The following is a 12000-nucleotide window of genomic DNA, read 5'->3' as shown; positions in this document are numbered from 1 at the left end:
AAGCTTTTCCCCCCTAGTAAAAAAAACTAGAAAAGTATGCACTAGAAACTGTGGTCTATACCAGTTTGTAATCACCTTTATTGCTGGGTTTTTTTTTTGTTTTTTTTTTTTTTTAATTTTCTGTTGCTGGGGACTGAACTGAGGGTTTTGTGCACGACAGGCAAGCATTTTTCCATTGAGTTACATCCCCAGACCTATGCTTCTGCTGCAGCGTTGGGGAGGGAATTCAGTCTTGTGCATGGTAGATGTTTTATCACTGAGCTACACTCCCCCACCACTGATGTACATTCATTAACTTATTTCTTTTTATGGGCAATAGGTAAGTGAGATTCGCACCTGCAAAACATTTAACCCTCTATTGAAATGAACTTAATATAATTATTTTCAAGTCTATACCAATAAATTAGTACAATGTGCAATTAAAAAAATGACCAAAGAAAAACTTTTCTTATCTACAGTTTTAACATAGAAATCTCTTAACCAAGATGTCCAAAGATAGACCGTCTATGTTACATGATAACAGATTCACCCTACCTATCTCTTTTTAGTAAAAGTAGTTATAAGTAAAAGCACATTGGTAAGTTTGGGCATGCATAAACTTACATAAACATGATTACATGAATAAAAATTAGTAGAGATATTAGTAAAGTTTACAGAAGAAAATTCAATTTGAATTACAACATACACAAATTTTTCTATATAGTTTAATAATTTCTCATAAAGACACGAGAGTTCATGACACTGACTCCAATAAACAACTCTGTAGGTGAGGCAGCACACATTTTCCCTTACCCCTCTGTTTGGGTCTCTCTAAACATTGTCAATGTGAAGTACAACTTTAAAAACTGCTCTTTTAAACAGTCTCACTGTGTAGCCCTGGCTGCCCTGAAACTCTCTATGGCCACTAATTCAGAGACCTACCTGTCTCTGCCTTCTAAGTGCTGGATTAAAAACAGGTACCATCACATCAAGCCTTTTTTTTTTTTATTTTGAAACAGGGTCTTGCTTGTTTGTCGTCTAGGCTAGTCTTGACCTGACAGTGATCCTCCTGCTTCAACTTCGCCTGTGCTAGGATTAAAGAATGTGCTACCATGCCAGGTTCATTACTATATCTTGATTTCTTTAAAGCACATATTATTATATTATATTTTAAATTATACATTATATTCTTTAATTATAATGTCAGTTTCATTTTTGAGACAATCCCATGAGTCAAACCTGCCGTGACCTCCTTCCTCATCCTCCTGCTTGCACTCAGTGTGTGTGCGTGTCCTCCCCATACACACACACAGTATGGGCTGGGGAGATGATTTAGTCAGTAAGGTGCTTGCTGTGCGAGCATGAAGACCTTAATCTGGATCCACATAAAAAGTTAGGCATAGCAGCCCAAGCCAGTAATCTCACCAATGGGGAGGGAGAGACAGGAGGGTCACTGGGGCTGCTGGCCAGCTAGCCTAGTCAAACTGGTGAGCTTCAGTCACTGATCCTATCTCAGACAAAAATGAGGTGGAGAATGATACAGGAAGAAATCAACACAGAGGAAAGTAGTGAGCATTGTATAAGAACTTGTAAGACAAAGAATATGGACTTCAGATACACTGGGAAAATAAGAGAAGGGAAAATAAAACAGAAGAGTTATAATGACAAAATACTAGAACTGAGTGATTAATTCAACCCTACACTTGAAGTCTTGAAAGAGAAGAAAGTGACAAGTCAGAAGGAAATGATAACAAAGTACTATAGTTCACAGAACTATAGCACTCTTTTATAACTAAAGTTCACCTCTCAAGAAGGTTTAAGCTACACAAAAGATGTTGGGGTAGGGGTATATATTTCAGTAGTAGAGTATTTATCTATTGTGTATGAAGTCCTGTGTTCAATACTAAGCACCACAAAGAAAAAGAAGATAACAAAATCTAAACTTATACTATTAGGAACTGAACCCAGGGCTTTCTACATACTAAGCAACGCAGCGAATTGTACTCTGACCTTCCCATACACCCCCTGTGTGTGACTACACACATACACACAAGATAAATACAATGTAATTTTAAAAACTTAACATATCTTTGTTTTAAGATGGACTTTCATATCTAACCGATCCATGTCCATTGTATACTTTTACATCAAATAGCCCCTTTTATTTATTTATTTATTTGTTTATTTGCTTACTTACTTATTTATTTAGAGACAGACTCTAGGTATGCTGCTATGAAGACTAGGCTAGCCTCAAACTCACAGAGATCTACCTGCCTTGCAAGTGATGGAATAAAGACTTGCTTGAATCACCACACTCGACCCAAAGGACGTTTTCATTCTGAAATATTTTATTTTTATTTATGTGTATGTGTGACCATGGATGTTAGAAAGGTTATTGGATCTTCTGGAATTGTAGTTATAAGTAGTTGTGAGTTGCCCAACATGGGTTCTTGGGAATCAAATTCAGGTTCTCTGGAAGAATAGCAATCTTAACTGCTAAGCCACTTTCTAGCCTCCAAGTGACTTAAAAAACAAAACAAAACAGAATTTACAGGGACATATATTCTATGATGAGTCTGATTTTTTTTTAAAACTAACCTGACAGCTTAATCCAATATATTATCACACTATATTCCCTTTATAATTGTTAGGCAGCTAAGAGGAATTGCCTAAGTGTTTAGATACAAATGTTAACTACTGTCCTTCCTTAATAATTTAGTAAAAAAAAAAAGTGTCTTTAGGAGGTTAGTTAATTTTTATACCACTCAGTAAAACAGTAAACCAGAATGGAAGAAAGAGGTGGATTCCTAGTATAAGGTAGTTTCTAAGCAAAAACAGTGCTTATGAATATCAACATAAAGATCACCACCCAAGGTTTTCTGTTGCTTACATATTTAGCTCTAGATTTAAAATTCTCCATGTCCTCTCTGAACAGTTTGTCTAGATTATTTTTTTGGTTATTTTGTGGCTTTGTGTGAACTTTTAAAAGTGATTTCCTATTAAATACTGAATTTCTGAAGTTCAAATTCTTACAGTCCTTTATAGGGTTTAGCCATTCAAACACAAAAACAAACCAGGTACAGGGACATGAACCTGTAATCCCAGTATTCGGCAGGTAGAGACACGAGGATGGTGGAATTATCCTGCACCACGCAATGAGACCCACTCTCAAAAAACACAAAAAACAGAACCAGTAAAGCAGCCCAAAAGGCAAAGGTGGTTGCTGCAAGCCTGGTGACCTATGTGATCACTAGAACCCAAATGAAGTTGGAAGGAGAGAACCATTCCACAAAGTTGTCCTCTGACCTCCACACATGTACTATGGCACATGTATTCCCACACACACATCATGTGAACACATGAACACAGTAATAATTTTTTAATCTGAAAAAACAAAGCCAGAGGAACTTTAAAATATTTTAGAAAAGGGTGTTAGCTGGTTATAATGTTCAGATTCCTTTAAAAATGTAAGTTATATTTGCTAAGATTAAAAATAGCAGGAAGACAGGCATGGTGGCTACATTAACAAATACATATCTAATTGTGATTTTAATAGTCTTTTATTTGTCATACACTAAGTAAGATATATTCATAAAATTTTTTAAGTTAAGTTTTTTGGGCAGCAAGTATTGATAAAATCCAGGCCTCATGTATGCTACATAAGTGTTTCACCACTATGTAATAGCTCCAACTCTTATGTAGTTTTTAATTTAATTTAATTTAATTTAATTAATTAAATTTTTTGGTTTTTAGACACAGGGTTTCTCTGTGTAGCTTTGGAGCCTGTCCTGGAACTCGCTCTGTAGACCAGGCTGGCCTTGAACTCACAGAGATCCACCTGCCTCTGCATCCCAAGTGCTGGGATTAAAGGTATGTGGCACCACTGCCTGGCTCTTATGTAGTTTTTAAAATCCTCAAAATTTACTTCAGCAAACTCAGATATTACAACATATAATTATCAAGAGAAGATACTTTACATCTACAAATGAAAAGATAGGAGAACAAAACCAGAGAAGCTTAAATCCTTCCAACAGAGTACACCCTTCTTAATAATCATTTGGGGCTCACGCCTATAATCCCAGCACTCAGAACACTGAGGTAAGAGGACTGCATAAGCAGGAGGGTAGCCTGGGCTTCAAAGAGAATTCCAGGCCAGCCTGGGTTACAATGTAAAGCCCTGTCTTAAAATGCCAAAAAAATAATTTTATTAACAAAGTCATCTGGATTTTATTCATATACATTTTGATAATCATCCAAATTCACAGACTGATAATCATTTGTTCAGGTTCACCCACTATATCCTGCACTATATAAACAAGACTGCAATTCTTCAACCTTTTTCTATTAGTTAAATTAATGCTGTAAAGATTTACTGAGGTAACCAGCACACATTTTTATTATTACACTACAGTTTGGCTAAAATATTGTCAAACAAAAGCTGGGTGTGGTAGCACATGCTCATATCTCCAGCACTGAGGCAGAGGCAGAATGATTGCCACCATATCAGGCCCAGCCTGGTCTAAGTACTGAATTCCAGGCTAGCCACAGCTACATAGCAAGAGCCCGTCTTGAAAAACAAAATAAAGCTATCAGGTAGGGAAAAAAAAAAAAAAAAAAAAAAAAAAAGGTTTGACAATTTTTTCTCCTTTAATAATCAGCTTAATTTATTTCTTAAGTAATTTTACCGACGGAAAACTACATCTAGTTAACAGGAAAACAGTAAAGCAGTTTTCTAATACTTAAGACTTTCCTAGCCGGGTGGTGGTGGCGCACGCCTTTAATCCCAGCACTTGGGAGGCAGAGCCAGGCGGATCTCTGTGAGTTGGAGGCCAGCCTGGGCTACCAAGTGAGTTCCAGGAAAGGCGCAAAGCTACACAGAGAAACCCTGTCTCGAAAAGCCAAAAAAAAAAAAAAAAAAAAAAAAAGACTTTCCTATTTTAAGAATCCTCTAACAGTATTGACATTTGTAAAGTTATGTATCTCAATTAGCCACAGGTATATTATATCTATATACCATTAAAGTATAATTTATTAATTAGTTGAAAAAGTATTCATTTTAAGGAAAAGAATTCAACAACTAACCTTTGTGTACTCCTAAAAGGGCTGGAGACGTCTCCTGGGAAGTTCTGTCAGGTTCCTGGGGAGGCACAACCGTGGCAAGTGTGTGTATGGGTACACGTGGGACCTAAAATGTCAACTCAGAAAGAGTCATCTCAGATCATAGAGGAAAACAAAGGTCCATAAAGAAAACACATATACCATCAAGTTCACTTTTTTTTTTTTTTTTTTAGATTTTATGTACATGAGTGTTTTGTCTGAGTGTATGTATGTGTGCCACATGTGAGCCTGGTGCTTTTGGAAGTCAGAAGGAGGCATGAGGTCCCCTGGAATTGGAGTTATAGATGGTTGTGAACCATCATGTGAGTGCTGGGAATCAAAGCCAGGTCCTCTGCAAGAGTAGCAAGTGCTTTTGAATGCTAACCATCTCTCCCACCCCCTCACTTTATTTATTAAAGCTTAAAATTTTTCTTACGCCTTCATTCAAGGAGTAATTTCTGGGAATACTGAATAAGATGACTCAAGACAATCTACAAGTGTTCGATGATTTAGGTTAAATAACATTATCTCTTGCTTAAGTGAAAGTCTTGCGGCCCTAGTTATAGTTAGGAGTACAAATCACATTACTCACTATATACTGGCCAATTTACTCTTGTTCAAATTCTATATGAGTAAAAGAGAAAATAAAATTCCAACATATTTATTGAACTATGAACTTCCAGGATACTTAATAGAAAAGAACTATTGCTTTCGTTAAACAAAAACTTTCAAAGAATACTTATATCAAGAAATATTCTATTTTACTCTACCTGAGATTCATCTTGTGAAGGAGAGGTAAGCTGAGAGACATCTGTGGTGGGAACCGACAGAACATTATTTGGGTAATCCAACAGATAAGAAACAACATTGGTATGGCCACCTTTTGCAGCTTCAATAAGCATTGTTGATCCATCCTAAGAAAGAATTGACCATAGTTAATGCTTTATAAATTTATTCTTATAATCTGATAAAATTATTTAGTAAGACATATAAAATCAAATGTAATAATTTTATTTTCAGGTTTTGAGACAGTCTTGCTATCTAGCCCAAAAATTACTTTGGACTCAAGGCAATCCTGCTGCTCTGGATTTCCAAATACTGTCATCATAAGTAGTTCAAATTTCATTTAATAGTAATTAATATTAAGCACTAAGAGATCAAGCATACCTTTAATAATAATATAACTTAGTAGTTGGTGGTTTGTGTTTGTTTGCTTGCTTGTTTTTTTTTTTTTTTTTTTAAAAAAAAAAAAAGGTCTCAGTATTTCCTCCATGCTGGCTTTGAACTGACAACAGTACTGCTCCAGCCTACCTATTGACAATCCTGTTATCATAATCAGCTAGTATTACTCATATGCTATAGTTAAGTAAAATAACTTGGGCTGGGTGTGGTGCTGCATGCCTTTAATTCCAGCACTTGTGAAGCAGAGGCAGGAGGATCTCTGAGTTTGAGACCAGGCTGGTCTACATAATGAGCTCCAGAGACAGCCAAAATTACATTCAGAAACCCAGTCGCGCCCCCCCACACACACACACAAAGACCCAACAAAAATAAAATAACAAAAGTAGAATACCTTGAGTCGATGAGTAGGGTCAGCTCCATGAGCCAAGAGTAGTTCAACCACCGCCAAGTGGCCCCCTGCACATGCCAGTGACACTACTGTGTGATCATTATTGGCTGTAGCTCTATTCACATTGGCACCTTTAAAGAAAAACAGTATTTTTAACAAAGGTGAAATCTAGCTAGTTTATACTATCATTTAAAGATGATTCTCAGGTATGATAAAGATACAAAACAATGTACAAATTATATATAGGCATACAGCTTGAAAATTTTCACAAAGTAAACACACCTATGTAACTAGAACCCAGATCAAGAACTAAAACACTATCCACATACAGAGAATCTTATCATGTGCACTCTTTCAGTTACTCCCCACCCTGGTAACTACTAATTCTGACTCCAAACTGATATGTGTTGCACGAATCCTAAAAGGTCTTTTAATAAAAAACCCAAAGCCAGATATTGGGGAGAATGCTGAAAGATCAGAGGAACAGAACAAGCCACAGCCAAACTCACCTTACCAACCCCTCAGCTTTCAGAGCATAAGTTCCTGTTTCCTCACACCTTATATACCTTTCTGTGTCCTGCCATATTACTTCCTGGGATTAAAGGTGTGTGCCACCATGCCTGGCTCAGTTCCCAGTGTGGCCTTGAACTCACAGAGATCCAAATGGATCTCTGCCTCCCCAGTGATAGGATTAAAGGTGTGTGCCACCATGTCTGACCTCTGTGTCTAATTTGGTGGCTGGCTCTGTTTTCTGATCCCCAGATAAGTTTTATTGGGGTGTACAAATAAAATATCACCACAGGTATGTAGGACAAAAAAAAAAAAAAACAAAAAAAAAAACAAAAAAAAAACCCCAAACTACTATTGTATTCTATTTAATTTTCAACTAAACATAATCCCAAATTGAGTAAAAACAACCTTTTGAGAAAGACAAGACAATAATGTGATTTTTTTGTTTTATTTTGTTTGAGACAACATTTCTCTGTGTAGCCTTGATTATCCTGGGACTTGCTCTGTAGACCAGGCTGGCCTCAAACTCACAGAGGCTTGCCTCTGCCTCCTGAGTGCCGGGATCAAAGTGTGTGCCACCACGCCTGGCTGACTGTTCTTGCAACATGAGATTATTTTTTAAGTTGTTTAAGAATAAATTCAGACAATGGAATTATTTAGAAAGGCAGTACTCAATATGTTCCTATTCCTGGCAATTCTGATTATATGAGCAGGGTTGTTGCTGGGTATGACTAGGTGTTCTGTTTAGTTACAGAAGCATAAGAGAACTCCCAAAGTTATCCATCTGCTGCATAGTAACAGCCACTTGAACTTGCTTTACCTTTGCTAATAAGAAACTGAACAGTGCACAAATGACCAGCTCTTGCAGCCTTCATCAAAGGTGTTCTTCCACCTTCAGATTCATGTTCCTATTAAAGAAACAGAAAAATGAATCAGCATCAACTAATTAAATAATTATTTTAAGGACTTAGTACTAATGATACGATAAACAAGGAAGATTTAATACTCGTGGACACTTACACTACTCACTTCAGTTCTCCTAATGTACAGGTTCATTTCAGTTACACTACATAGCACAACCTATCATGGGCAAGTTCAACCTCACATACCCAACAATAATCATTAAAGATACTAAAATTAATAATGTTTGGTTCTTTCTAATTACAATGATTAAGAAGGAATTTTCCGCCGGGCGGTGGTGGCGCACGCCTTTAATCCCAGCACTCGGGAGGCAGAGCTAGGCGGATCTCTGTGAGTTCGAGGCCAGCCTGGGCTACCAAGTGAGTCCCAGGAAAGGCGCAAAGCTACACAGAGAAACCATGTCTCGAAAAACAAAACAAAACAAAACAAAACAAAACAAAAAAAAAAGAAGGAATTTTTCGTAACCATTCACATGAACTGTGGAAAAAAGTCCCATAGAGTGATTAAAAAAATCTTGATCTTTATTTAAAGCCATTAAGAACTCTATCAAAGGGTGGAAGAAGAGAACAGACTTTTGCAGTTGTCCTCTGACCTCCACATATGTTGTGGCATGCATGCATACAAGCACGAATGCATGAACACACACACACACACACACACACACACACACTTTAAAGGATTCTACCAAAATATAGGCAGAGGCAGGGGGATCTCTGAGTTTGAGGCCAGCCTGGTCTACAGAGTGAGTTCGAGGACAGCCAGAGCTACACAGAGAAACTGGAAAAACAAAAAACACACACAAAAAAAGAAAAGAAAATCATTGTAGTATTTTAGGTGTAAATGGGAACAAAAATATACCAATGGACAGAATTTTCTAGAATAGAAACACTTGAATAGTCAAAGGCAAAAGATAAAAGTTTTAGCAGCAAAATCGTTATTCTTCTTTAGAAAGTTTGCAGCTACAAGAATGAATGATAAAACAGCTTCTAACCAGGCTTTATATCAAATGGCACTAAAAGGAACTTGCTTATATGGTTAATGGGCAAACTCTTACTACATTCACCTAAGTACTGAAATTGTTGCTGATAACTTTGTTTCTATGTAGGGTTTTCTTACCTATCCTCCAGGTTTATGTTTAAATTATACTCTGTACATAAATGTGAATTCTGCTAGTCCAGTTGACTTATTACTAAGAAAAGGCTGAAAAGTGATGACAGGTTTCATTTCACCATTCTTTTAAATTAACTCAGAAAGTCACTTAGCTGCCATATAATCAAATTTAAAAATAGGTGCTTTATCAACAGAACACAATAAAAAACTGTGGTGATATTTTATTTGTGCTCTAACAAGTACAGCTTACCTGTGGATCAGAGGACAAAGCCAGCCACTATATTAAACATAGAGGTCAGGCAGTAATAGCACATCCCTTTATTCCTACCTAGCATTCTGGAAGGCAGAGATTCAACCGATCTCTGTGAGTTCAAGGCCACACTGGGAACAGAGCCAGGTGTGGTGGCACATGCTTTAATCCCAGCACTAGTTAACCATAGAGGTCTGGAAGTCTGTGCAGACAGACAGGAAGTGAAAGAGCTGGGCAGAAAGAGGAAATTATGTAGCTGGGTGGAGAGAGGAAGTAAAATGGCAGGGCACAGAAAGGTATATAAAGTGTGAGTATACAGGAAGTACCTCTCTTGGGCTGAGGATTTCCTAGCAGTAAGAACTTGTGGCTGGCTTGTTCTATTCCTCTGATCTTTCAGCTTTCACCCCCAATATCTGGCTCCGGGTTTATTATTAATAAGACCATTTAGCAATTCATGTTACAGAAAACTTTAATCTACATTTTGAATTAAGTATGGGAGCTGGAGAGATGGCTCAGCAGGTAAGAGCATTGGCTGTTCTTCCAGAGGACTAAAGTTTAATTCCCAGGACCCACATGGGGAGGTGGAGGGCTCACAAGCTTCTAGAACTCCAGTTCCAGGAGATCTGATGCCCTCTACTGGCTTCCAGGGGCACCAGGCACAAAAGTGGCTCACAGACATACAGAACACATATAAAGTATATAAAAACTTGAAAAAAAAAAAAAAAAAACTAAGTGTGGATTATCAGCCTATTGGAAAGTATAAACTGGATTACAGCAAAAGAAATTCCAATCCAAAAGGACTTTTTTCTTTTAAATTTTATTTTGAGACAGGGTCAACAGGTCTCAAAATTGCAATTGTTCTGTCTCAGTCCTTGTGAGTATTAAGTCTACAAGTACACCCTACTATATCTGATAAACAAGTGGCTATAAAATCCAGATTGTATATACTGTTCTTCAACTACTGATAAAAATTAAGTTTTCTTTGACTTTTTAATTGTAACATGTAGATTAGGTAATAATTTTTACTTCATCTCAAAGTTATGAGAGAATGAGCAACTATAGATAATTCTAAAATAATCCCTTTTTAGGATGAATTTTGAATTTACATTAAATTACATGTAGGCAACTAGCATTCTTGGCAATTTAGATTTAAAAAAATATATACATGACAGGTGGTAGTGGAACACACCTTTAATCCCAGCACTCGGGAGGCAGAGGCAGGTAGATACCCTAATCCTCTGCGATTTCCAGTCAAGCCACACACATATGAAGACATCAAATGCCTCAGAGGATATTTCTTAGTTTTCATATCCAAATTGTTTTCTTATTTTCCTACATTGCACATTTTATTTATTATCTTTTAAGTCTAACTTTAATCTCAAAGCTATGTTTCCATGATTCATATTTGTAGTCCCAGCACTCTGGAAGTAGAGGCACACAAATCAGTTCAAAATCATCTTCAGCTGCATAACGAATTTGAGGCAAGCCTTGGCTACTTGACACTTCATCTCAAAAAACACAACAGAAGGCCAGTTAGATAGTGCTGGCATCTTAACCTGATGACCTGAGTTCAATCCCTGGAACCACATTGTGGAAGCAGACAACTGACTCTTTCAAGTTGTCCTCTGATTTCCACAAGTACAATGTGCATATATGCACACACACAAGAAATAAATGTAAAAAATTTTAAAAGCAACACAAAACAAAAAAATAACAGACAAAAATCATCTACCTATACACTTATTTCCTTTTATTGGCTTCATTTAAACTTAAAATGTATGGTTCATTAAACAAAGACTATATAAATATTTACCATGTTTATTATATGCAACCAACAAGAACAACTTTTAACACAAATTCATCAGCACCCCCAGTCTTATAAATACAGGTATCAAAACAATCTTGAGCCAGGCGGTGGTGGCTCATGTCTTTAATCCCAGCACTTGGGAGGCAGAGGCAGGTGGATCTCTGTGAGTTCGAGGCCAGTCTGGTCTACAGAGCAAGTTCCAGGACAGGCTCCAAAGCTACAGAGAAACCCTGTCTTGTAAAACCAAAAATAAAATAAAATTAAAAAATAAAACAACAACAACAAGAAAAAAAAAAGAAAAACCCAACCAAAAACAAAAACAAAAGAAAACAATCTTGAGCATAATATGCTTATTATCATTTGGTGTTTTGAGTCTCACACTATAACTCCAGTTGGCCTTGAATTCATTTTGTAGAGACCAAACTGCCTTGAATTCATAGCAATCCTCCTGTTTCAGCCCCCTCAATACTGGGATTACAGGCATAAGCTCCCAAGCCTAGCTTGAATATACTTTTGATACCATTAGTAGTCAGCACCTACATCCCTTAGAAAAGTCAACACAATTTGTAACAATATTCATTGTATCTACTACTTTAAACAATTTAAACTATAGCTGTTCATTAAGGAAGATGGACAAAGAACATCACTGCTATTTTTCCTCCTTCTTACTTGTCAGAAACACACATTTCCACTGCCAACTGACATTTCTTGCCATACTTTTATATTATAAAACTAAATTTCATTTTAAATACTCCA

General features: G+C 36.8%; 1 protein-coding gene across 9 annotated transcripts in view; it reads right to left on the bottom strand.

The window, feature by feature from the left end:
• Positions 1–12000, bottom strand: part of Ankhd1 (ankyrin repeat and KH domain containing 1) — a 116785-nt gene that overhangs the window by 51045 nt on the left and 53740 nt on the right. For 7 of the 9 annotated variants that reach the window (XM_059246543.1, XM_059246544.1, XM_059246539.1 and 4 more), the window contains exons 11-14: positions 7977–8064; positions 6650–6777; positions 5847–5990; positions 5062–5164 (exon numbers count right to left, since the gene is read on the bottom strand). In XM_059246543.1, coding sequence (XP_059102526.1) covers positions 5062–5164; positions 5847–5990; positions 6650–6777; positions 7977–8064 — 463 coding nt within the window. The remainder of the gene's footprint in view (positions 1–5061; positions 5165–5846; positions 5991–6649; positions 6778–7976; positions 8065–12000) is intronic. The other 2 variants (XM_059246541.1, XM_059246547.1) reach the window with 1 other exon arrangement.

This window comes from Peromyscus eremicus, chromosome 19, assembly GCF_949786415.1.
Source record: "Peromyscus eremicus chromosome 19, PerEre_H2_v1, whole genome shotgun sequence".
Taxonomy (NCBI): Eukaryota; Metazoa; Chordata; class Mammalia; order Rodentia; family Cricetidae; genus Peromyscus; species Peromyscus eremicus.
This window is presented reverse-complemented; position numbering and strand designations above follow the sequence as displayed.